This window comes from Pantherophis guttatus, chromosome 8 (assembly GCF_059756535.1).
Source record: "Pantherophis guttatus breed Tessera chromosome 8, ASM5975653v1, whole genome shotgun sequence".
In the NCBI taxonomy this organism is placed as follows: Eukaryota; Metazoa; Chordata; class Lepidosauria; order Squamata; family Colubridae; genus Pantherophis; species Pantherophis guttatus.
This window is the reverse complement of record NC_142070.1, coordinates 48909442-48936569: the sequence shown is the minus strand read 5'-3', so window position 1 is coordinate 48936569 and position 27128 is coordinate 48909442. Positions and strand designations below refer to the sequence as shown.

General features: G+C 36.3%; 2 protein-coding genes and 1 long non-coding RNA gene across 7 annotated transcripts in view; 2 read left to right on the top strand and 1 right to left on the bottom strand.

The window, feature by feature from the left end:
• LOC117680181 (uncharacterized) overlaps positions 1-6090 on the top strand; it is a 38009-nt gene extending 31919 nt beyond the window's left edge. The window contains exon 3 of the long non-coding RNA XR_015729134.1: positions 3683-6090. This is a non-coding gene — a long non-coding RNA (uncharacterized LOC117680181). The remainder of the gene's footprint in view (positions 1-3682) is intronic.
• The window catches only part of ASB5 (ankyrin repeat and SOCS box containing 5), a 47479-nt gene extending 28064 nt beyond the window's left edge, over positions 1-19415 (bottom strand). For 2 of the 4 annotated variants that reach the window (XM_087874842.1, XM_034442771.3), the window contains exons 1-2: positions 17993-19415; positions 11242-11535 (exon numbers count right to left, since the gene is read on the bottom strand). In XM_087874842.1, the coding sequence (XP_087730968.1) occupies positions 11242-11437 (196 nt within the window). In that variant the 5' untranslated portion in view covers positions 11438-11535; positions 17993-19415. The remainder of the gene's footprint in view (positions 1-11241; positions 11536-17992) is intronic. The other 2 variants (XM_034442767.3, XM_034442768.3) reach the window with 2 other exon arrangements.
• On the top strand, positions 17585-26357 carry SPCS3 (signal peptidase complex subunit 3). Of its 2 annotated transcripts, none has more exons than XM_087874844.1 (5): positions 17585-17775; positions 20783-20858; positions 22111-22185; positions 24338-24453; positions 25948-26357. In XM_087874844.1, the coding sequence occupies exons 1-5, from the start codon at positions 17648-17650 to the stop codon at positions 26078-26080; spliced, it is 528 nt and encodes a 175-aa protein (XP_087730970.1). In that variant the 5' UTR covers positions 17585-17647; the 3' UTR covers positions 26081-26357. The 2 variants fall into 2 exon arrangements, with proteins under 2 accessions (XP_087730970.1, XP_087730969.1); XM_087874843.1 differs by lacking the exon at positions 17585-17775 and adding an exon at positions 19013-19415.
• Positions 26358-27128: the final 771 nt, after the last annotated feature.

The following is a 27128-nucleotide window of genomic DNA, read 5'->3' as shown; positions in this document are numbered from 1 at the left end:
TTCAAATGTTAAATTCATGTCTACATTCCAACAGCCAGAGCCAAAGGTCAATACGGTGTTTAGGAAAGAAAAGCAGACATATGTTTAAAATTAAGGAATATGGCATCTCTGCAGTGCATCATAGCCTAGGAATTTTCCATAGCAGTTCTTTTTGTAGTTTTCTTTTGTAGTTCTTTCTCGTAAACACTCCCTTCTATTTTTTATTACAGCATATAGGGGCGACACTTATTTTTATTATATTTAGAACAACCAGGACTCAGAAGTAATAAGTAATCTAGTTTAAATAACTCTTGAGATCTACTAATAGATTCCAATCTATCTCTTGCCCTCCATTCTTCTCAAATACACACATAATGCTTAGTTTTGAATAATATGTGGCATGCATTTGCACTATATGTAGGACAAATTATTGTTTGTTTAAAGCATTTATACTGCACACTTAGTTACACATTAATAGACAAATTTAAAGATCTAATTTACCATCAGACAAGTCAGACCCATGCAACCAGGACAGCCTGGGGTAATACAGCTATGGTTGTTTCCATAGATTTTCACTGCACCACCTTTTTTGCCTCCAAACATGGAGGAAGCAAGAAGTATAAAATATGGGAAATATCATCTTATTTCTCTTATACAAAAAAGGAAAGAAAAAAACCTAAACGGCAATTTAAACTCAGGCACACATTTAATCTAGGGAGCATTAGGACATTTAATATATGTGGCCAGATCAGAGGTGGCTCCTACTTACCTTTACTACTGGTTTGCAACGGGAGCGTGCGCGCTTCTGCGCACGCGCAGATCACAAATATGATGTCAGGGCTGGTGGGCGGAGCCTCCCGATTTTACTACTGGTTCTCAAGAACCGGACAGAACCGGGAGCAACCACCAGTGGGCCAGATGATACTTTCCTGGGCATAACCTGGCATAATAATTGTCTGATTGAAAGTGTTAGGCTGTCCTAATCATCTTGTCACAGTATAAACTCCAAGACACAAACTGGCACCAAAATGGTACATTTAAAATAGTGTATGCTTTATTACAAAACACAGCAGCAAAAAAAAACCCACAAAAAACCACAGATGGGTGTCTCATTTGCAGAAAGGGTTTGAAGTTCATTAGCACAGGACATAAAGGGACTATAGATAGGTTCCTCAAGAATGGAGACAGAGCTTCTGGAAAAATAGTTGTGAGATGAATCATAAGAGGCTTTGTACACATCCAAAATTATTTAACATAAATTAACACTCTTTCCCATTGGCTCCTTACTACCTATGGAACAGGGGTGGGTTCTACTTACCTTTACTACCGGTTCACATTGTGCCTCCGCGCTCGCTTCACTCATCCGCACACGCTTTTCTGTGCATGCGCAGATCACCTATGATGACGTCCGGGTCAGTGGGCGGAGCCTCCCACCGGTTTTACTACCAGTTCTTGCAAACAGTCCAAACTGGTGGCAACCCACCACTGCTATGGAAGCCAGAATAGGTTGAATTTATTCAGCCACTCCAACCTGGAGGGGGCTGTGTTTTGGGCTGTGTTTTCTTTCTCACTATCATGTTGCTCTCAGAAAGGCTCAAGAGAAATATCTAGCAAGGTCCTGTTTTACTTGAGGGAGGAGGAAGGAGATGTGTTTTCTCAAGCTATAAAACCTACTATATCTCTTGGGCTTCCTTCCTAGAGGTAGAACATACTAGGATACAATCATTTTTCTGTGTGTGTGTACTGATTTAATAGAAACTTGCTTCTAGAGACTTGCCCATGCAGAGGTGGCCATTACAATCAAATTTAAAATCTTAAGTGAGACAATAAAAAAAGAAAACAGAACTAAGGAGAAAAAACAAAAGCAAAAATTATCCTGTATAAATTCTCGGTATTAAGATAAAACTGACAACAGCTAGCTATAATTTTAATGCTATCATTCCAATGCTGCCAGCAATTGGTCTCACCATGATGAGAAAGGAAAAAGCTAATGGTTTGCTTAATGAACCCAGTGTTTGCTTTACAATAGCAGTATTCTCTTAACAACCACCACGAAAAAGATGATAAAATTGGGCGCCATCATGCTTTATGATTGTCATTACTGTACCACTGAAACTACATTTGATTTGATTTGAATGATTTGAGGTAATCTATTGACCATCTTAAGGGACATGGTGGCTTAGTGGGTAGGACGCTGAGCTTGTCGATTGAAAGGTTGGCAGTTCAGCAGCTCGAATCCCGAGTGCCGCGTAACGGGGTGAGCTCCCGTTACTTGCCCTAGCTTCTGCCAACCTAGCAGTTCGAAAGCACGTAAAAAATGCAAGTAGAAAAATAGGGACCACCTTTGGTGAGAAGGTAACAGTGTTCCGTGCGCCTTTGGCGTTTAGTCATGTCGGCCACATGACCACAGAGATGTCTTCGGACAGCGCTGGCTCTTCGGCTTTGAAATGGAGATGAGCACCGCTCCCTAGAGTCAGGAACGACTAGCACATACGTGTGAGGAGAATCTTTACCTTACCCTTATTGACCATCTTGCAGCCTATTCTATTTCACAGGGTAAAAATATGAAAAGAGAATAAAACTGGAGGGTAACTGTTAAAACTGGAGGAGGAGTACAATATGCTCTAGGGATCAGCCTCCCAGTTGTGTAGGCTGCCTGAGCACCTTGACTCCATCTGTAGAGCTTTTGATGTCCTTCTTGTCATGGTTAGATCACATCCTGATTACTATGGGATTTTCTGGTGCCACTACCCACTGAAGGTAAGCTAGACCTATTAGTTTGATCCACCTGCAGCTACTGATGGATCCGGATTTCAGAGGGAGCTGGGGTTGTTCCTGTTGGTCTGTTGCATGATCTATCCAAGGCCTTAATGGCTGCATGGAAAGGGGGAGGAGGCAGTGGAGGCTTTTGATCAGATCCTTATGTGACCTTTTCCCTCTTGTGGAACAGATCCCTCCTTGTGATTTACAGAGGAACTGAGGAAGTTGAAGCAATACAAGAGACATCTAGAGCATTGCTGGTGATCTACAAGGGATGAACTTGGCCATACATGGGTTATTGCCATGATTAAGGCTTTCACCTAGAGTGTTAGGAATGGTGAAGTGCCATTACTTTTCTGCCCTTATTGCATTGATGGCTAGCTGTCCTACACTCCTGTTTCAGCTGACACAGTCTCTCTTGGATAAAAGAACTCAAAGAATCCTTTGTAGGGCCATGTGTAAGAATCTGTCAGATAAAGTTTCTCAAATTTTCTCACAATTGGATGCCAGCCTTGTTATAGCTCCAAAGCTATAAAAAATGGACAAAGCCTTATCAAATTATCTGAACCTGTTGGCCCTGATAAAGTGGACAGAGGACTGTGAGTTAGATCAATGCCCCTCCTGACTTGTTAAAGCAAGCTGGGGGGTAGTATGTAAGCTCTAGTGGTAGAAAACTCTTGAGTGAAGAGTTGATCCTTTGCCTCTTAAGAAGGTCTTGGTCGACCCCTTTCTCAGGAAGCCATTGCTGGACCCAAAAATACTTGATAATTTGGATGATCACTGGCATGCATGGGACATGTTAGACTGGCACCATTGCCCCAGACCTTCCAAAGGTCCTTCAATACCTTATTACACTAGCAAGCCAGGTGAACCCAGGGAACTAATGAACTAGTGAGGTGGCTCCATTATTATTAACATTCCTTTGTCCATTATTTCTTTTTAGATATCTTTTATAGTTTTTAATGTTAATTATCATCATCAGTGCCTTGGAAGATCTGCATAATAGTACACTGGAAGACCTGCAAGAAATACCATTTGCCTGCAAGCAAGAACTGGTGGGACCATAAAATAGAGAAAGTCATAGAAAATGAAAAAAACTAAATTGCTCTGGGACTTTAGAATTCAAACAGACAGGCACTGTCAATAAGAAAGACAAAAAAGTCTGGATAGTAGACATGGCAATATGTGGAGAAAGGAAAATAGAAGATAAAGAACTGGAGAAGATAACAAAATACAAAGACTTGCAAATAGAAATGGAACAACTGTGGCAGTAGTAGCCATCTTGGGTGCAATCCCAAAACATCTGGAGCACCATTTGGACACTACGGGCATTGACAAATTCACCACCAGTCAATTACAAAAGACAGCTTTACTCAGAACAGCTTACATCCTGGTATGATATAACATTATCAAACATCCAAGATCTGCCTATTCGAGATCCTTGGAAAGGACAGGTAGACAAAAATACCAAATCCAGTCTGAACATCTGACTGACTGTGCAACAAACAACAACCACAATAATAATTGGAGACTTTGCCAGAAGTTTGGGTTCAAATGCAGCAAAAAGTTCTGAGAATACCAAGTTGACAAAGTTCTTGAAAATGAACAGGTCAAGATCTTGTGGAATTTTGAATCCAAACAGAGACATCTGGCCCACAACATGCTTGACCTCACTATTGTGGAAAAGAAAAAAGTCTGGTTCATTGATATTGCAATACCAGGTGATGCACGAATTGAAAAGAAACAACTAGAAAAAATAACGAAATACCACAATCTGCAAGTTGAAGTTGAGCGATTGTGGAGGAAAAAAATCAATGGTTGTAACCAATAGTAATAGGAACCCGTGGAGCAATACCCAAAGGGCTGCCTAGATACATGGAAATTTTGAACCTATCAAATCTGAATATTCTGACTTTGCAAAGAACCACCTTACTCGGAACTGCCTATAAGACATTACCTTAACAGTTCTTAGGTTCTTGAACTGTTATGTTTTTACCAGTCCTAGACTGTAAATCAAATTGAAGATTAAATCAGTAACAACAACAACTACAACAAACATCCAGATCTGCCTATCCCAGGTCCTTGGAAAGACGAAATAGGTAGATAAAAATGTCAAAACCAGTCTGAACATCTGGCTTAATATTTAATAAATATAATAAATATTACAAGCATAAACTGACTACAAGCATAAACTGACTACAAGCAGCAGCATGACAAAGTAGCAACAATGGTGCATTGGAAGATCTGCAAGAAATATCATTTGCCTGTAAGCAAGAACTGGTGGGACCATAAAATAGAAAAAGTCATAGAAAATGAAGAAGTTAAATTATCTGGGACTTCAGAATCCAGACAGACAGGCACCTGCTACATAACACCCCAGACTTAACAGTTGTCGATAAGAAAGACAAAAAAGTCTGGATAGTGGATGTGGCAATGCCTGGAGACAGCAGAATAGAAGAGAAAAAACTGGAGAAGGTACAAAATACAAAGACTTACAAATAGAAATAGAATGACTATGGAAAAGGCAAGCAAGGGTAGTACCAATAGTAATAGGCGCCTTGGGTGCAGTCCCAAAACAACTGGAGCACCACTTGAACACCATAGGCATTGACAAATTTGCCATCAGTCAACTGCAGAAGGCGACTTTACTTGAAACTCCTTCCATCCTGTGACGATATCTGTAACACCGTCAAACATCCAGATTTGTCTATCCCAGGTCCTTGGTAAGGACTCGATAAGTAGACAAAAATTCCAAACCCAGTCTGAATATCTGGCTGACTGTGCAATGAATAATAATAATAATAATAATAATAATAATAATAATAACAACAACAACAACAACAACAACAACAACAACAACAATAACAATAACAATAACAATAAACAGATCATCATTTGTAACACAACATACCAGATATCACAGTTGTTGAAAACCAAAGCGTACAATTTATTGATATCACTGTACCAGGAGATGCCAGAGTCGAAGAAAAAGAACTAGAAAAAAACCCACAAAATAGTGCGACCTGGCCATCAAAACTACGTGATTGTGGATGAAACATGTAACAGTGATACCCATTGTTATCGGAGCACTTGGTACCATGTCTGAAAATTTTACAAAATACATCAATAAATTGTAGCTTCCTGCAATAACACCAGTGGAACTGAAAAAAACTCTGCTACTCGGAACATCGTACATCTTAAGAAGGTACTTGGTTGATACCTAGGATGCTGGCAGCAACCCGTATCAAGTATCAGAGCCAGTCAATAATATTTGTGATACATTTTTAATGTTCAGTTGACTGAGTTTCATGTTTAATGAATAAAAGTTTATTATAATAATAATAACAACAACAATAATAATGAGAGCCACTTATTTTGTGAGAGAGACAACTAAATAATTTGAAATATAAATAAAAAATATATAGAGTTTGGACTTGGGGAATGGTGGCATATAAATACAATAAATAAATGATACAATAATAAAATCAAGAAAATAACCCCATATTGAAAGGAAGGAATAGTTATCCAGACATATCAAAACACATTTCTTAGACAGTTGGTTTACATACATCATTTAGCACGCATACTGTATAATTTAGTGGCTCAACAGTTCACCATAGTTCTAGAGAAATAATATCCTGAATCCTTAATACCACATATATTGAGTTGAATAGTCTCTATGGCATTCCTTTCATGGCCATCAAAGCTTATTGTACCTAGAAAGCTTGGGTAAATCTATTGTTTTTATTAATAGAACTCTAATCCTTCTGGAATGTGAATCATGAAAACATGTTGTACTATTTTCCTTCTCCAAGCAACTGTTGTTGAGTGACAACAATTATTATTATTGCAATTATTAAATGGTACACTATGAAAACATTTATTACCACTAACTGTATGAAAGCGCCCAAGTTCTTCAGATTACACCACTACATATTTCGAGAGCTGAAGGGTCAGATAATTGGGAATGACCGTATAAGGGAAAAATGGTAGAGAGGGAAAACCTGATTCTTTATCAGAATACTTCAATAGTTTTATATTTCTAAGTCCCTGTGACAACAAAAAATCCAGATTTAATCAAGACTTTTAATTTTCAATTTTTTTAAAAAATAAAGAAGAATAAACATTTTTTCTTACATATCAAATTCAACAATTAGTCTTAATTTCCAAGCCTTTTCTGGCATATCTCCTCTGTCATTTATTTTCCTGATAAGGAATTGTTGGGAAAAGCTTGAGCAGAGTTTATTTTTCCTTCCTGCCTATATTCCAAATCAATACATGAACAAAAAACTATAAATAAAAAAAAGGGCAAAAAAAAATTGCACTAGAGCAATGTTAGAGGAGAATAAAACTTGGAATATAGAAGTACATGTGTAATCTTTAAAAATATAGAAAACTGTAAACTTCCATATTCAATATTTATGTCTAGAAAGATTAATAGCATGCAATTTATAGAAATAATTGTAAATTATTCTTACAAATGATTTGAGGGATCACACAAGGAATTCCATATATATCATACAAAGAACTCCATAAATCTGTATCTTCTTCTCACTAAGTATCTAAGTGAGTTTCTTAACTAAGTATCTTAGTTTCTCACTAAGAAACTAAGTATGTTTCAAGAAAACACGGCTTATGTGCGCATTGAGTTTGTGTAGATTAATTTATATTCACTATTATTTGATACTTGTTAATATACATTGTTTAGAACTTATGATATTATCAATATATTTATGAACTTGTGACCAATTCATTTATGTGATGTATGTATTTCCAAAATATTTTCCACCAATAATCAAATTGGGAGGTCTGCTCTCCCCTTTTAGCTTTTATGTTGTTGTTAAGCCACTTCTTTTACTAGCTAACATAGTAAACATGTGCATGACTTAAATTTTAAATTACGTAAGTTCTGTTTGAACTGCATGGTCTTACATCTGCAAATTTTTCAAAATAATAAGCAGGACCTGAAAGCATCAGAGAATTAACCTACCATTTTGTAACCCCAATTCCTATGCATCAGGAATAGAAGATAGGCTTGTCTCCAAGAAACCTACTTCAGTTTTATCCCACTTTTTTAGTAGATCACTCTAGGGCCCACATAATATTTTCCTATCCATCACAAAAATCTTCAGGTGTGAAGTGAATTATCCATAATAAGACAAAATAATGCAACTTTAGGGCCTTCTTAAAGGTCGCCAAAGATTCTTAGATCTCTTACTGCAGCAGTCCCCAACCTTTTTGTCATCAAGGACCAGTTTTCTGGAAGACAAAATTTCCACAGATTGGGGGAGATGGTTTTGGTTTTGCTTGCTTGCCCACGGTTCCCTTCCAGCTGTGTGGTCTGATTCCTAACAGGCCAAGGACCGGTACCAGCCCAAGGCCCAGGGGTTGGGGACCCGTCTTACAATATTTTGGTTGAGTACTCAGAGAAGTTCAAACAGCAACTATAAGCAGCTCTCCCACAAAGTCCCTCAAAGCTCTTAATGAATGGTAGTGATCATGTAGAACAAGGTACTCTGGGGTAATTTGGATGGAGGCTTCTAAGGGCTTTCAAGATATTTATATTATGCCTCAAAGCAAACTGGCAACCAATTGAATCATTTTAATAGTGGAATAATCAGTCTCTCTTAGTCACTCTAGAGATCAACCACCTCAATTAACTAGTTTATAATAAACTAGAATTAAAACTCATTGTAAGAATTGTTGTGAGATGTACCTGAGACATATCTTAGCTGAACTTAATAGGAATATACTTTTTCAAGAATTCACACCATAGAGTGGCATTGTTGTATAAGAGTAGTGTTGGTGGACAAGCTTTGTTTGTATGCACATTTTTTAGCAGATGAACCCATCACATTTAAGTGGTATCATAAGGCATTCAGCTGTTTTTAAAATGGAAGAGTAGGGGGAAGGAATCACTTGAGCTATCAATTATGCAATTAATACTTACTTAAATTCCTTACATTTAATTGATATAATTACACTTAGTATATAGGACTACTAGATCTGGGCTGCAAAACTCCAGATGGCCAGTAGATAGCAATATATAATATGGTTTTAATCTGCATATTTGCCACCTAATTCTGGTACTATTATATTGGAGAAAATATCAGGATTAAAAACCAGAGTTGAATGGAACCTCAGAGGCCTTCTAATCCTACATAGTGTTCAGCACAGATCCACTATGCATTTCAGACAGTCACCAACCTCTTTTCAAAGTTCTCCAGCGATGAGGAACACAGCACCATGAAACAACTTACTTGATTGGTTAACAATTCTTAACATTAGAAAGCTCTCTAATATCTAACCTGAATTTATTTCCCCTTAGTTCCAACATATTCCTCTCAATCTTTTTGCAGGCTAAACAGATCCAATTCCTCAAGTCACTCTTCACGCTACTTTGTGCCAGCCTCCTCAGCAGATATTCTTACAGTCATCTTCCTTTTGTCAACAAAAGATTAGCAGATCCCTTTATTTCTTCTTTCACCTTCTGACAAATGAAGTTGTCAGTAAGGGAACACAGGAATTGTTGGACCTCTATCTCTTCACAGAGTTAGAGTTCCAGCTGGAATTTGGGAACCTTTCATTGTTGTGATCATATGCCTTCTTTGAAAGTTGGGTCATCTATTAAAGAAAGGCCATATCTTCTGCTTACCCAAGCAATCTATAATGTTTCTCTAGGAGTATCTAGATGGAGTCTGATATGAGTTTTATTCTGTTCATCAATTTGATCCAGTTCAAATCTTTTGGGAAAACTGAATCAACTTGACTCAGCTTCAGGTTGATAATTCAATATGACATTCCGTTTTGCTTCAGAAATAACATTTAATTTGGACATTAAATTAAAGCATTTTGAAACTGAATGAGAATTTTACATAGCCTTATAAATAATATTTCCTGGCTTGTAAAAATATTTTTGCATGCTATGGAGAAATTTATATTTTTAAAGGTGAAGTGTTGATTATAAAACAGGCATATATATAGATATACTCTTGCAACATTGAGGACCAATTGTGCATCTATTGTGTACAAAACAATATTCCGAGAATTAAAATAGGATTCATTTTCCTGATAATATATTATTAATGGAAGACACAAAGTTTCAGAGCAACCATGAGTAGAATCTGGGATGTGTGATAGAAAATTTCTCCCCAAATTGATATTTCTCTTAGGAATCAAAAGAATATGTTCTCAACATTTCAGCATTTGCCCATCTCATTTAATATGGTTAATTATTGCTACATTTTGTATTATTTCTTGCACTATGTTATTACATAGCTACATATATGTTTTAGGATTATTCTTAAAGAGACAGACTTTTTAAAATGTTACTGTATTTAGAAATAGTCATTTTGAATTTCTTGGTTTTTGGGCACTGTCATGAATTGAAATGAGAAATATGTTTTACAGTTCCCAGATAACACTTGTTCATAAGATCCTGCATTAAGTTTCATTAGCACTTGAAGACAAACATATGGAATAGAGGGTCATTATCACACAAATATTAAATAATATCCTATATTTTATACTCCTATTACATATAAATTATCCTATTTGTAAATTTATGTTTTTGATTGCCTGTTTTTTTTATAAATTATAATCTTGCTACTTTAATCATTATGCTATATACTTGCCAAATCTTTTTGAATATTATATTCAAATAATAATATTAAATAATATATATTTAAAATATTTATGATTTCTGTTGTGTTTTTAAATCATAAGATAATTTTAACACAACAGACAAAAATAAATATATATTTCCATTGGTTTATACAGTAAGTTTGACTTCTCAATTCAAAGACTCATCCAGGTAGTTTATTTGGCAATAATAAGAAAGCATTGGCATTTTTTTTCAAGATGTATAGTCTACAATGCAGCCTATAGCCTTGAGATTTCCTAGTAGTCTCCCATCCAAGTACCCACATACAGTTATGGGAGAAGATACTGTCAAAAAGTCACTTATAAATCTAATATAAAACTATATGGCTATTTATTACAATGAAATAATTGGCTATTCTAAATTCAGCACTTACTAATAATTCTGAAAGATTAAACAGGTTTTTTTAAAACAAAAAAAGAACAAAAAATATTTTTTTACAATTTTCTTCTTTAATTCTGAAAGATTACAGTATTGCTTGCTATATATAGAAGTCAGACTTGAGCTGGATATTAACCGAAAAGAGGATTAATTACATTTTGGAAATTTTATAAATGCCAATTATTAGTATATGTTACAGAAAATTAATATATTTTTACAATACACAAAGAATAGAAATATTAGATTCCATCAGTTTTACTTAACTTCTTTCCTATTAAATGGTCTGCTGTACATGAGAAGCAGGACCCTGCATAAAAACGACTGATACTTATGAGTGTAAAAACAAATGTATGAATGCAGATAACAAAAATCGACATGGAAAGTATGGAAAACAAATGCTTAACAATGTATTTTTATAAACCTGGCAGATCAGTAACAACAAATAATAGAAAGAAGCGTACCTTGTCCTTGAGGAATTCCATAAAACTCAGCAGCTATTCTTGCTGCCTCTTTACGATTCCCCTTTACAATATAGAAATGACTGAGTATTGCAAGGCTGATTTTTACAAAAAGTTTAAAGCAGAAAAGTGAAAGTATTGTAAAGTAGACATTGGATAGTTGTTGGGCAAAAGGCCGATTTTCCTCTACAACAGTCATTGCTGCACAAGAATCTTCGTCAGTGTTTAGAAACAGCTCTGAAATATGTTGCTAAGATCATATGGCTCCAGCCAGACACTCCTAGGGAACAGCTGGTCCTGAGGAAAGAAAATATCAGCTGGTCATGATGTGTGCAGCTCAAAATATGAAGATTATTTTTACTGTAAATAGCATTGAGTTCATTAGCAGTCCCACTAGCTTGATGGTATTTAACTGAAGAATACATACAAACAGCTTCAAGAAATCAATTATAAGGGGCTAGTTTAAAAGGATCAATGTGCAAGTACATCAGGTTTTGTGCTGTTGAAGAAAGGATCTCAAATGGTATTATTTACATTATATAACGTCAGAAGGAAGAGCAGGCAAAATGTACCATTCTGTCACAGTTCAGATAGCATTCAATTCTCTTTCTCAAGATATTCTAGCTCCCGTTGTTCTTTTTAAGTATCCTGTATCCATGAGAACTTCTGCTTCATCGATCAGCTATACCCATTCGAATAGCATAAAGCATATTAAAATGCCCATTATGAGCTGTCACTGTTTTTTAAAATCTTTGGCCAAGATGAGAATGTTCTCAATTAGAGTTACTCATACAGATACAAGTATACCTACTCTGATATAGGATTGTCTATTCTTATATTGCTGTACGTAGTCATGGTTTTTCTCCATGGTCTTAATTTTACTCACCAGAATTTTGGACAGGATTCCTTAATACCCTCAAAGGATGGTATGGCTGTTGATGCTGAATAGATCTTTTTGGCTATATTCTACTGCTTATTTTATTATAATTTTTAAATGTATATGGGGATTCTTCAAAATGAAATTTGCCTTGCAACTTAAGCTGCTGAAAACTCCAATAACAAAAGTTAAAGAACACAGAAAAAGGTTAGGGAAAAATTAAATAAAAGAAGACCAAACTAATGACAAAAGATATAGCTCTCAGCCTCAGAACTAACAATAAAGCTATTGTGGTGGATATCTTCTGCCTTTGGGACTATCAACAGTAAATGAATCAGCAGTCAAGAAATATGCAGCAGACTAGCCCTTAGTATAGTAGCAATGAAGGCCTTGGAAAAGATCAATATGTATCTATACCTACAATGATCGGGATCATGCAGGCAATGTTTTCCTTGTAATGCTATATGGAGGCAAAAGTTAAGACTTTGGAAAACAAGACAAAAACAGGCTTGACACTTCTGTGGACTAATGAGGATTCATACGGAGAAGCAGTTTGGTCTGGCACTAGCCAGAAAGCAGGAAACCATGAGTTCATGTCCAATTTAGCCATGAAAGCCGGTTGGGTGACTGCACCAGCCACTCTTTTGCAGCCCAACCCACCTCACAGATGGTTGTGGGGAAACTAGGAGAAGGAAAAAGTATTAAATATGTTTGCTGCCTTGAATTACTTGTATAAATACATACATACAGTTGCAAGAAAAAGTATGTGAACCCCTTGGGATTACATGGAGTTTTGCATGAACTGGTCATAAAATTGCTTAAAGCATTGTAAGCCGCCCTGAGTCTCCGGAGAAGGGCGGCATATAAAAATAAATAAAAATTAAAAATTAAAATTAAAATGTGCTCTGAACTTCATCTAAGTCACAATAATTGAAAAACACAGTCTGCTTAAAATAATACTACACAAACATTAGATGTTGCCATGGTTTAATTGAACATAACATGTAAAGATTCACAGTGCAGGGAGGAAAAAGTATGTGAACCTTTGGACTTAATAACTGGTTGACCCTCCTTTGACAGCAATAACCTCAACCAAACGTTTCCTGTAGTTGCAGATCAGACCTGCACAACGATCTGGAGTAATTTTGGACCACTCCTCTTCACAAAACTGTTTCAGTGTAGCAATATTCTTGGGATGTCTGGTGTGAATCGCTCTCTTAAGGTCATGCCACAGCATTTCAATCGGGTTGAGGTCAGGACTCTGACTGGGCCACTCCAGAAGGCGAATTCTGTGCTGTTGAAGCCATTTTTTTGTTGAATTACTTGTATGCTTTGGGTCATTTTCCTGTTGCATCACCCATCCTCTGTGGAGCTTCACTTGGTGGACAGATGGTCGTACGTTTTCCTGCAAAATGTCTTGATAAACTCTGGAATTCATTTTCCCATCAATGACAACAATCCGTCCAGGCCCTGAGGCAGCAAAGCAGCCCCAAACCATGATGCTCCCTCTGCCATGTTTTACAGTTGGGATGAGGTTTTGATGTTGGTGTGCTGTGCTTTTTTTTCTCCATACTATTGTGTGTTCTTCCCAAACAACTCAATTTTGGTTTCATCTGTCCACAGTATATTTTGCCAATAGTGCTGTGGAACATCCAGGTGCTCTTTTGCAAACTTCAAAGGTGCTGCAATATTTTTTTTGGACAGCAATGGCTTCCTCCGTGGTGTCTTCCCATGTACTCCATTCTTGTTTAATGTTTTCCTTATTGTAGATGTGTCAACAAAAATGTTAACATGTGCCAGAGATTTCTGTAGGTCTTTAGCTGACACTCTAGGATTCTTCTTTACCTCATGAAGCATTCTGCGCTGTGCTCTTGCAGTCATTTTTATAGGATGACCACGCCTAGGGAGAGTAGCAACAGTGCTAAACTTTCTCCATTTGTAGACAGTCTGTCTTACCGTAGACACATGAACATCAAGGCTTTTGGAGATACTTTTGTAACCCTTTCCAGCTTCATGCAAGTCAACAATTCTTGATCGTAGGTCTTCTGAGAGCTCTTTTCTGTGAGGCATGGTTCACATCAGACAGTGCTTCTTGAAACCAGTAAACCCAAAACAGGTGTGTGTTTTTAAAGGGCAGGACAGCTGTCAGCAACACATCCACTATCATCACACTGATTGGAGTCAAGATTGGCTCACTCCTGGCTCCAATTAGCTCTTGGAGAAGTCATTAGGCTAGGGGCTCACATACTTTTTCCTCCCTGCACTGTGAATGTTTACATGTTATGTTCAATTAAATCATGGCAACATCTAATGTTTGTGTAGTATTATTTTAAGCAGACTGTGTTTTTCGATTGTTGTGACTTAGATGAAGTTCAGAGCACATTTTATGACCAATTCATGCAAAACTCCACGTAATCCCAAGGGGTTCACATACTTTTTCTTGCAAGTGTACATACATACATACATACATACATACATACATACATACATACATACTACACATCTCTGAAGTAGTAGAAACAGCACTGTGGCAGAGATACATGGCCACATGGTGAATTCTGGCCATGGAAAATTCTCTGGAAAAAGGAGAGATGAGATTGCCCACATGTATTCTAGACAGCTGCTTCTAATGTAGCCTATATGGATACAATTTGCTGAGTCTCATTTCTTAATTGCTTTTAAAAGTTGCTTAACTGCTTTTTAGACACTTGGAATCTTTGAAATGGCAAGTTTTAGAACACCAGAGGAGTTTTCTTCAATCCTTAGTTAAAGTAATTTTAAATAAAAGGTTAATAAAGATTTTTAAAAGAATTCTTTTTGTTAGAATGAACAACAAAAGGGTATTTAGAATGCTGATTTTGGAAGGTTATAAATGGACTAAGAGTCCAGATGAATTTGAAATAATTATAAAATAAATTAATTAGTAATTAATTATAAGAATCTTCTAATGAAAAAATGTTTTGAATTCTTTTAAAAAAAACATAAGATGGGACTTTGAAGTTGGATACTAGAAGGAACCAGATGGAACTATAGAGTATAATTGAGAATAACACTTAAATTTTACTTACTAATATAGAATGGAGTAGATCAGATGTATTAGGGGATATTTGTGAAAATGGACCCATTTGTTAATGTTAAAAATGTCTGCCACTATACATAATGAAAAGATATTATGGAAAAGGAACATGTTTTATTGGACAAGACTGAAACTGATCTGAAAGCAGATGTAAAAGTGACAGGTACGAGGATGATACAGAAAAAGACGGAATGGGACAACTTGCCCCAGCCAATTTGCTGTGGCTAACTTGCCATGGCCAACTCTCCGCAGCCAACTCACCATGGGTATTTTGCCATGGGGCAACTTGCTGAGGGACAATTTAACAATTCTATTTAATTATTTAAAATAAAACATTTTAATTTTTTCCATTCACATTTCATTCTGTCCTTCCTTTTGCATCTTTTTTTTAAATGATTCTATTCCACCATTTCTTTGATATTAGTGTAACTCTTGTCCCGCAGCGACTTGGCCATGGCAAGTGAATTGTCATAGACCCAGAAAGATGTTACAATGGATATACAAACGAAATTTGCTGGTAACTTAATAATTGAAATAGATTTATAAATAACAAACCAAAAGAGTGACCTGGCTAATTCTCCTATATTGGATTTACGAAAGTCTTGCTAAAGCATTGAAGCATTTTGTGGGAAGACAAAGAATAAAATGAAAATAAATAAATTCTAGAACAATATTTGAGAGATTAAAGTTCAAGATTGTTAAAAGGAAGGAAGTACTGTTGGTTTATATGATCAAGATTAAAATAGGCATGTTAACTCTGATAATCCTTATATACAATATAAAGAGAAATTATAGAGTATTTGCATAATATACAGCTTTCTTGAGGCAGGAAACTTGTTTTAATGGAAATCCACTTCAGTAGTTGAGGGGTAAATGATAGTTCCAATGTCTTTATGATTTCATTCCCTTTTATCCCAAGTTGTCCTTTATTTGACATCTGTTTGCATAATTCTGTCTTGGAGCACTAGTTGCCAAGCATTCCAGCAATATCAGATTAAAATGATAGGTGACTTATCTGTCAGATAAGCCAGATTCACTTAATAACCATGTTATTAAACAACTATAGTGATTCACTTAACAATTGTAACAAGAAAGGTCATCAAATGGGACAAAACTCAAATTAACAAATGTCTTGCTTAGCAAAAGAAATGTTGGGCTCAATTGTAGTCACATGTTGAGGACTACCTGTATGTGGTGAAGGAAACAGGCTTTTAATTAGATGAAGGTCACAGAAGAAATAAATTTAGACTCTTAACTACCCATTTTTAAAAAACATGACACTAATTCTATTTTGGACTTTTCTGCAAATTTCAGGGTGGGAAAGAAGCAGCTGAAAGATGGGAGAATACGTTAAGGACAAAAGCAAAATTGTCTCACGCTAAGACTGTAGTGGAAAGCAAGATAATTAATATTCACCAGAATAAAGAGGAAATTGCTCCAAGAAGAAAACTAACTGAAATACCACAAGGAGAATTAGCCAACCATTTCTTTTGAAACTCTATGGATATGTTTTCTCTAAAGATATTCTAATGTTCATCCCTCTTCCAGTAAACTTTGGAAAAATCTTTTTGAAAGATTGGATCTAACTATTCCTTACAGATACAGAAAAGGCACTATTGTGTTCTTGGACACTCCACTGCTAGCGAAGGAGGAACACTTTTTTTCTTGAAGAATTACCTCACAAACATAATTTGTTGCAGAATCACACACCCAGATATGTTGTGACTATAGCCCTAAGAATGTACAAGTCAGCTGTCATCAATATCTTATGTCTATTGTTCCACTCAGTTTCCGTCTGTCGCTGGCTGGGTAGCAAAGAAATTGTTCACTGGTGTATCATGCCACATGGAATTTTGTGAGAGCTCTTTCCCCCCTCCCCCCTAGCATTAGGTTCCTCCCTGCATGTAAAAAATGTTGGACTATTTTCTTTTTTAGTGGACTTCAGTTGTACTTCCTCCTCTGTACTCTGGTCTACTAGCTATTATCAGTGTGCATGTGTATGTTTGTTCTGTATTCTGGCTCCATTTGTCTTCTAAGTAAAAGACAAGTCCTTTGAGATGTTATCGAAACAGATTTTCCAGTAGCTTGGTCAATATGTAATCAGTCAGATTTTCAAAATCTATAGCTAAGAACTACTGCTTTAATATATAAATAAGAAGCCAAAGTACTGTGTCTTTGTTGGAAAAACTTTAGGTATGTTAAAGACAATCTGAGCTGTAATTTCCAGATCAACAGGAGATGACAATTAATAGTTTTCTGCACTTCTTTGCTACCATCTGGTGTTTATTTGGAGTTGTTTCGCTAAAATGTTTACTCTATATTAATTCATCAATGTCTCACATTTCATCACTGCAATGTCTTCCAGATTTTCTGGGTAACTCCTAAACTAGTTTAGTGGGATTGGCAGCATATGAAAGCTTGAGAAAAATTAGAGTAAAATACAAAATCTATTTTATATGAGCCACAGTGGCACAATGGTTAGACTGCAGTACTGCAAGCTACTTTTGTTGACTGGCGGCTGCCTGCATTTGGCAGTTCAAATCTCACCAGGTTCAAGGTTGACTCAGTCTTCCATCCTTCCCAGGTGGGTAAAATGAGGACTCAAATTGTTGGGGGTAATATGTTGACTCTGTAAAACTGCTTAGAGAGGGCTGTAAAGCACTGTAAAGCAGTACATAAGTCTCAGTGCTATTGCTATTATAACTGTGCTTTATATTTGTGAGACAACCCCCCCCCCAATCTTTCAGCTCATGGAGACTTTTTCTCCCCCGAAAGTATTTAGGATTACATCTAACACTTACTTTGGCAAGCAGAAAGGTAGCACCACCGGTTCCTGGAAATCTATTTGCCTCCATACTCGATTTCCATAGTTACTTTTGACACCATGAGCACTACAGTATTAATGCATTACAGTACTGAAAAATATATTTTTAAAAGGAATATAAAGTTTCATTATTTAATAAGCTTGCAATCGAACTCTCCACACCGAAGTTGGAGTCAGATTTCTTTTCTCTTTAAAACGCCTTTTATTGTGCTGAGAAAGATAAGTAGCAGCGTCCCGTCGAAATCTTGCCATTCCCATGCCTGCTTGTTAACTGGGTTACTGCAGCAGAGAACATGGCCGGGAGTGGGGGAAGCTCCGCCTCGCTATTTTAGGTTGAGGCATGCAATTCTTATTGTCCTCCCCGTATTTCCAATGAGCTGCGCCCAGTGTCTTCCCAGTAGCATCCCAGAAATAAATAAGAACAAGGCTTTTGCGTCGCAAAGGGGCACGACCCTGCACGGGGCAGCACCCTTTTCCGAGGGAGAGAGAGGCAATTCACCGGGCGGTGTAGAGAAAGTAGCGCTAACCCCGCCTTCTCCAATCAATGCCTTCCAAATGAGTTAGGGTAAAAATAGTCTCCCATGAGACTTAATGCGTTGGAGTAGTTCGTTTTCTTAGCAATCATTCCGAAATGACATTGCTTTCCCCCACCACCACCACCGCTACAGGCTCGGGGAATGCTGTTAAAAACTCCATGCATTCGGATAGCAGCGTAGGACGCCATCTCAAAAATAAACTTGGGGCTGTATCAAGGGCAATAGCTTGCTTCCTCAATTCGGCGTTCGCGCAGGTCGCGTCCGGGGTCACTTATCTCACCTTGAAAAGCAGCATATCGCCTCAGGCGGACTTCCGGTCGCTCTAACTTTCCTATCTCTATGGAGGAACTAGAGCGAAAGATGGATGCTGAGGCTCATGGGACTTGTAGGCAGTGGAATCGAGAGGAGATCTTCCGCCTATGGGCGGGCTGAGGCGGACGGGTGCTCTTTGGGCCCTCCTCTCGCGGGGTGGTTGGGCGGGTTCGTTACCAGGCAAGGTGCTGCGTTGGGCCTCCCTTTCTCTTCAATCGCGGACAGCGGCGGTCCCAGCGGCAGCCTTTTCTTTTCGGATTCCTCGTGCCTAACTTGAGCGTGCGTGCCTGCCTGCCTGCCTCTCCGTTACTCCGGAGCTGAGGCCTGGCCGAGGGCAAGAAGAAGAAGCAGCGGGCAGTTGTTCGCTCGTACGCGTGTGTGTCGTGAGGGCTGGAGGGACGGCGGGGAGATGAACACCGTCCTAACTCGAGCCAACTCGCTCTTCGCCTTCTCGCTGAGCGTGATGGCGGCGCTGACCTTCGGCTGCTTCATCACCACCGCTTTCAAAGAGCGCTCCGTGCCCGTCAGCATCGCCGTTTCCCGTGTCATGCTGTGAGTGTGTGAATGAGGGAGGGCAGCGGCACAGGCACAGGCGGCCCTTCTCTATCCCCGGAGATGGAGACCAGCAGCCTTCGTTCCGGCGTGAAGAGGGGGAGATGGAGGGAAAACACAATCGGATGCGCATTTCTGCTTTTCCGAATTCTTTAAGGGCGTTTGTTAAGTCTTCATGGAGCCATGATGCTCGGCTGCTCCAGCTGTCATAGTGACCTGAGGTTTCCGGGTGCTGAGTTGTATTGTGAAGTAACGCCGCCCCCCCCCGGCTTTGTTTAACCCCTTTGCCCTGGTGCTTGCTTTTAATATAAAGCCTTTATATAGTCTCACAGGAATTGATGGAGAATAATATTGAGATCAGCATCTCCTCCTGTTTGATTGTTGACTGTTACATATTATTCCACTCCTTTAATATATAGCTGCTTAGTTCACATTTAAAGGAACTCTTTATTGCAAACTTCTCTAGCTCTCAATTTTCTGTCAGTTAGGACTTAATCTATTTTTTCTCTAGATTGTCAGTTTCAGAAGTGTGGCCTTTCTTTCCTTCCTGTTCTGTCATTTCCTTTTTCTTTAAGCCAATGAATGAACAACACGAACCCTCCAGTGCTGTAATCTGCCTTCTGGCAAGCTCCCTTGAGAGTGGATGCACAGAAAGGCAATTCAGTTTAAAAACATCAGTTTGCTGTTTATATTGACAGGTTATTGGCTAAGCATATCCCAGTTTCTAAGAAGTTAGAAAAGTGTAAGATGAGTGTTATTTCGAAATATCTTGCTGCACTAGCAAAATAAATCCTATTTAGATACACTTTTCTGAAAATTTCAATAGACACCCTTATGAACTATGGATTTCAGATCTCATATACATAACATGGTTAAAGTGTATCATGTTAACTGTACTACATCAATGAAGTGATAGAAATACAGAGAAAATACATTTATGATATTTTCTTATAGTGAGTCATCCGGGTGAAAAATGTAAAAATATGTCCAGATTCTCATTGTATAGTAATTGTATTAGTAAAAACTATAAGTGCTAAGAAAACTAAATTATATACTTGGCTATCACAGATACTGAATTCACATTTACTTGGCATGTTTTGAATAGTTTTTTTAAACAGCTCCTTAATTTAATGTTGATTTCCAGTTAACCAGCAATTGTGTTGATTATACGGGATATTTATGATTGCTTACTTGTTGATTATAAGAAATATTTAAGATATTTTACAAAAGCAAAAATTATTTTTGTAACCTACAAATAAATGTCACATTATTTAGGGTTATTTAACAATAAATTACATCTAAAAGAGACAATGTTAGAAAGGAATACATGAATAATATTGAATAATACTTTTATTTTATTTACATAGAAAAAATGTAGAAGATTTCACTGGACCAGGTGAAAGAAGTGACCTTGGAATCATTACTTTTGACATTAGTGCAGATATCCTTTATGACAAATGTTAGCATTAAGAGAGTAGAATGTCTTATTGGCTTCAACAGAACAGGTAAACTGACATCAACTCTACCTCCTTCGCTTGTAGCAGTGTGAGGGACACTGCCTCCAAAATCGACAGATGTGAATATTAATGTGTGAACAAAACTCTACAATGTTTTTAATTTCAAATGTGATGGTCCATTAAGATGCTTATGGAAAAGGAGTTTCAAATTGGTTGTACTTTAAATCTTATATTGGGTGTTCTGCCATATATAGGAACTGAAAATTTGGGTTTTGCTTCCTCATTTCTAAGAAAAGGTAGAAGCAATAGTTAAGCATAATTCTTTGAAGTTATAACCATAGAACTGAATACAGCAAAGATGCAGTAGTAGTAGATTTATTTCTATACAAGTTTAGTGAACAATATAACACCAATCTTCATTTTTTTGGCTATTGTTTTGACGCTTTTTCCTGATGATCATGCTTACAGTGTATATATTTCCTGCATTTGACTGTTTGCTAACAAAGCTCAATGAACAAAGTAACAAAGTTTTGCACATCGCAACTTGAAAGTTCAGCAACATAATAGCATTGCTGTTAATTATGTCTGGAAAAATAGGAGGAAAAATAGTCAGTTGCATTCATTGTAAATAGCAAATAGCGAATGCAAAAAAAAAAAAAAAGCAAGTAGCACAGAATTCAAAAAGCAGAAAAATTGAAAAATAATAAATTTAATAACCGAATAGATAAAAGTATTTTTTCTTAAGTACATAATGATTCTCATGCTTCCCCCTTTTCCGCTCAACTAGGTCTAATCAATGGCAGCAACAGATCTACTTGCTGTTTTATTGGATAATACCAGTGTCTATGGCATTGAGATTTTTTTTAAAAGCTAAGTACAGGATAGTGCTAAAAACACTGTGCAATTAAATGGTCTTTTTCAGTTCCCAAATCAAAGTAAAATTGTGAACTGTATGTTCTGAACTCATAACATTCAAAATTCTCATTCTTCGTTCAGAATATTTTGTATACTTCTAGTGAGCACTTTCTCTGTTTTCATTTCACTCTACCAGCTTGTAACCAACAGGGCTTCAAGGCTTGTTGGAATGCTTTGAGTTTGAATGATGTTCAGGCCAATCTGTGTGTATAGTTTTTTCTTTCTTTAAATAGCAATTTGGCTTGTTGAGATTTGTACTGAATGTGAATGTTTTGAAAAGAGTCATATTCTGAAACAGCATATGTTCCTTATCTTTTTCACATCTGCAAAGTATATTTGATTGGAACGTGAAACAGTTATTTTTATATTTATCAGCAGAATATTCAACAAAGAACAATGTAAGTGTGCATTCAACAGTGAATAAATGGGAAATCATACTACATTTCATGCTATTAGAATTACTGATCTGCATAATAGTAATACATGGGCAGATATTTTACTTCTTACATTCTCCTCAATCACCAAAATAAATCTTAGAACATATTCTGGCAATAATTAAAAAGCAGCGGTTGATTATATTTTGAGATTGTTCTTTGACAGGCTATTACATATGATGCATTGTAATTTGCACCATTTCATTTTCCAGAATTAACTATTTATTTATTTAAGATAATTTATATGGCAGCCTACTCACTGTCAGTGACTCTGGGTGGCTTACAAAGATAAGCTATAAAATGTGTATAAAAGTTTATCCATATTCTGAAATTAATTTACCTGACAGCTCTAGCTTGAATACTGTTTTAAAAGTTCTCTTAATAGAAAGAAAGCAATTTGGGTTTTGTGTATTGCCATTTCAATACCATCTAACTTCTGTTTACAAAATTTAACTCATGGCTATCTTAATCAGAAAGAACAGCAACATTTTATATGATAGAGATTAGCCATTTAATCTTTCAAGTCAGGGGTCCCCAAGGGATCACCACAGCCTGGTACCGGCCACAATCTATTTGGAATCGGTCCTAACCTGCATTTGTGAAAGTAGCACGCATGCACGAAACCATCCCCTCTACACATACACACTCCCCGCACCGCTACCACCACTGGTCTGCTGAGCCAGAAAGTTTGGAGACCTTTGCTTCAAGTGGTCTTATAAAAACAGACTTCTGCAGAGTTTTAAATTTTTAACTGCTTTTCTATTCATTTTTTTTTTTTTTTACAATCTGTAGTCCACCATGAATTAGGGAGATGAGTGGCATATCAATTTAATAAATTAATTAATATCTAACCTTTCTGTTTACAATATTATGACTTGAATCATGATCTTGTCCATAGGATCATTGCAACTATTTATAATTTTTCTTCATTTATTATAATTTTTCCATGCCGCTGTTTCCTTTCTTTATAAGAAATACCTTTACTTAGAAAAAAGGATCTAATATGATACTTCCATACTTTTGTACATTTTGCCAGATACAGCTGTATTTGCACAGTGAATGTGTAAACATTTATTTAATTTTATTTTCCGAATAATGTGGTAAGCAGTCTTGAGTAAGGTACACCTACTGTAATAATGTTTTTCATAGTGCTCACTTTTATATTAATATCTCAAAACAAGTAGGCTTTAGTATTAAGTATTTAGTTTATTTCTATATTGAATTTTTATGATGCTTTCAGGGAAATTCTATAGAAAAAAGTATGGCTACTGTTGTTATATGTAAATTCAACGATCTCTGTATATCCAGAGAAAGACAGCATATAACAATGTATATGAGACAACGATGTATGGTAGATGAAACATTTTTAATCTCTTTGGTGATGAAATAAGTAGCTATTTTTTGGCTCAGAAAAACAGTTCTAATTCTAGAAACTCTTAAAATAATATTTTCAAGTATTACTTCCAAGCTTTTAATGGTCCTAGAAAATGCTGTACTTCAAGAGTACAAGAGTAACCTGCAAATTGCATATGGCCTCCTTTGTTTTTTTAAATGACGATTTTATTGATTTTCATGTAAAAGACGAGCATAAAATCAGAATTTATAAAAAGTATTAAAATAATTGAAAGTAAACCATGCATATAAAAGATATAAAATAATGATACCGCAAAGAAAAGCAAGTAAGTGAGAAAACAATACATTAATAAGAATGCAGTGCATTTTTTCTTCTTTTTAAAGGTTTTATGTACCTATTTTTAATCATCATTATTTAGAAAATGTCCCTTCAGCTCTCAATTGTCCGTGCATGTGTGGATAGGAAGCCCTTCAAAAAAACTTTTCTGCCTCTGTTTCAGCGGTTCCATACAGCTTAATATTAAACATAATATTTGTATAATTCACTTTAAATTACTATAAATGTTGCAGAAAAGATTTAAAAATTGCAGATTAATCCTCTTTTATGTTCCACTTCCAAGTGCACTTCTGCATTGTACATATTAGCTGACTTTATTTAAAATTATACTGTGAACAAAATCTCAAATGTTTCTATATTCTGCTTTCTTAAGATATATATTTCATATTGGTTTTGTTGATAATAACTTTTTAGTTTTAATTGTAGGCATTGAATCAAGTTGTCCTTTGGGACAAAATTATCTTGAGAGGAGATAATCCAAAGCTGCTTTTGAAAGATATGAAATCAAAATACTTTTTCTTTGATGATGGAAATGGCCTTAAGTGAGTAAATTTCCCCTTACATTATTTATTGATATATATTTGTGATATATATATACGTCAGGATAAAACTATAAGCAGTCTTATACAGTCTTCAACAGTTTATTTCTGTTGCATCTGAGCCTCTTCAGCAGAATACACTTAATCCTTAACAACAATAATTGGGACTGGAATTTTCATTGCTAAGCAATGCACTTGTAAAGTGCAACATCATGTGATTGTATCACTTAGCAATGATAATTCTGACAGTCTCCATTGCTGTGGTTAAGCAAGGATCACAAGTCATTAAGCAAGGACCTCCTTGATACTTTCTGCCAGTTACTAACAAATGAGGTCAATGGGTAAGCCGGCAGGAAGTTGCAAGCATAAACATAGCTGGGCCTTGTGGGGATGGCTGCTGCTTCCTGTTGGAAGGTAAACAGGTAACTCCCACAGTGCTCCAAAGTGTGGCTGGAGGACAGGTGGGCACTACACTGTGCAGACTTGTATAATTCATAGCCAGGCTTTTCAGAAGATAAAGTGTAGGAGAGCAATTTACAAGAGTGACTTACAACCTTCCTGCCAGCCTCTCCATTAATTTTGCTTGTGGGAAACTGGCAGGAAAGGTCACAAAATGGTAATCCGGTGATGATGGGACGCTGCAACTGTCAAAAGTGCAAGCTGGTTGCCAAGCACCTGGATTGCAATCACATAACAGCTGTTGTGCTGAGACGCCTAGAACTTTGAGGACTGGTCATAAGTACCGTTGTTCAGCACTGTCATAACTTTGGACAGTCACTGAATGAGTGATCATTAACTGAGGACTACCTGTAAATAGATATTTTTTCTTTTGAGATAATTCACTATATGTTGACCATCTATTTATAAATGCTGCAAGTATCTGCTGCATCTCTAATATAATTTACAGAAGTTCTGTTTATGTATTTGATAGACTTGCTTATGAATATTAACCTGACTATAAGTCTTGAATGTCTAGTGAGTTCCCCGTATTACATGATCACAATAAAGAGATGCAGGTTTCATTGTTTCTCAATATAAAAACTGAACATTACAGTTCATAATCAAATTCTTATTAAATCAGATTAATGATTTTTTTTATGATGACATGCATATAAGGCTATGCAAAGCATTTAAAGGCATGTTTCATGAATTGTAAAATCAGAAACAATTGTAAAGTCACAGACAAGGTCTGACAAAGATTGAGTTGCTTCAAAGGCATTCCTGGGTATATGTACTTGCTTGTATACAGACAGAAGCCTCTGGGTAACTGCATGCATGTGCATGAATAAATTAAGACCCTTGAATCAGCAACATCAAGTGTTCTCGAAACTAATGCCTCGACACTTTGAGGGGGGGGGGGGCTTACACAAATGCCACTTCATGACACACCCCTTTTGAATGATTTGCATAGCAGTTATGCATCATTTTACCTACTGTAGCTTTTCTTGTAGCTTAAAGTAATTAAATGTTTCTTCTAACTCTTTGTTCTAATTGCAGGGGCAACAGGAATGTCACTTTGACTCTCTCATGGAATGTCGTACCAAATGCAGGAATCCTACCTCTTGTAACAGGAGCAGGACACATATCTGTTCCATTTCCAGATACTTATAAAACGGCCAAAAGCTATTAAATTATTGGGCTGTACCTTGAGTAACATATTTTTATACTTGTACATTATAAATTTTATCAATTTTTAGTCTCTTGCCCACTGCAATTCAAAGGTACTGTACTTAATTTCTTTAGGCTTAGCTGAGAGGGAGGGACATTTTGTCAGATTTGTTTTCAGTTTAAAAAGGTGAAATTCCAATCTCGAGGAAAGGTGGTTGTTTAAATTTGAGCAAATGGTTTTGTGTTTACTATTGGGAGAAAAATACCTTTCTTATAAATAAACTTTTTGAAATCAGAAATAGTTTGGTTTGGTATAGTATGAGTTATTTTTTCTTCCATTCTCCTATCTATGCATCCTTATTTGAAAATTCAGTATTGCCACCATGGCATGTTGTTATGCAGAAACATAACTTTACTCAAACTGAGCGTTTACTGAAACAAATTTCTTTGTAAAAATATTTTATAAAAGAAATGGAACATGAACAAGCTTTCTTAAAATCATGCAGCATCCTTTTTAAAAGAAAAAAAATACTTCACATTTTTAGGAGTTGCATTCTGGATTGATATTGGTACAAAAAATTCAGGTGGCATATCTTTGTGGAATCAATTTGGAATCTGATCTTGGGGCAAAGATTAAAGTAGTTTTCACAAAAGCTATGGTGGTTGAGATTAGAGAAGATACACCATGAGATATATCATTTAATTTAAAAATAAATGCAATTCTTAGATAAAACTGAGCAAACATTCAACTCATGCAGTATTGACTATATAAAATAGATTAACAGCTTATTTTGTTAAAAAGTCTTATACTTGTTTCATTCTTGTTTTGCTCTTCAAAGCAGTGATCAAACTATCTAATCTGATTCCTCATCTATTTGGAAAGTATTTTTAATTATCCTTATTGACAAATGAGATATTTAAAAATTACACATTTTCTCTTATCAATTAACTACTTGCATTATACTCCACCTAACACACTTCAAATAACACACATAATTAATTAAATCTTAACATACCTCAATCTTAATATAGAATCAGAGGCTTGTAGAATCTCTTTTATCCACATGTAG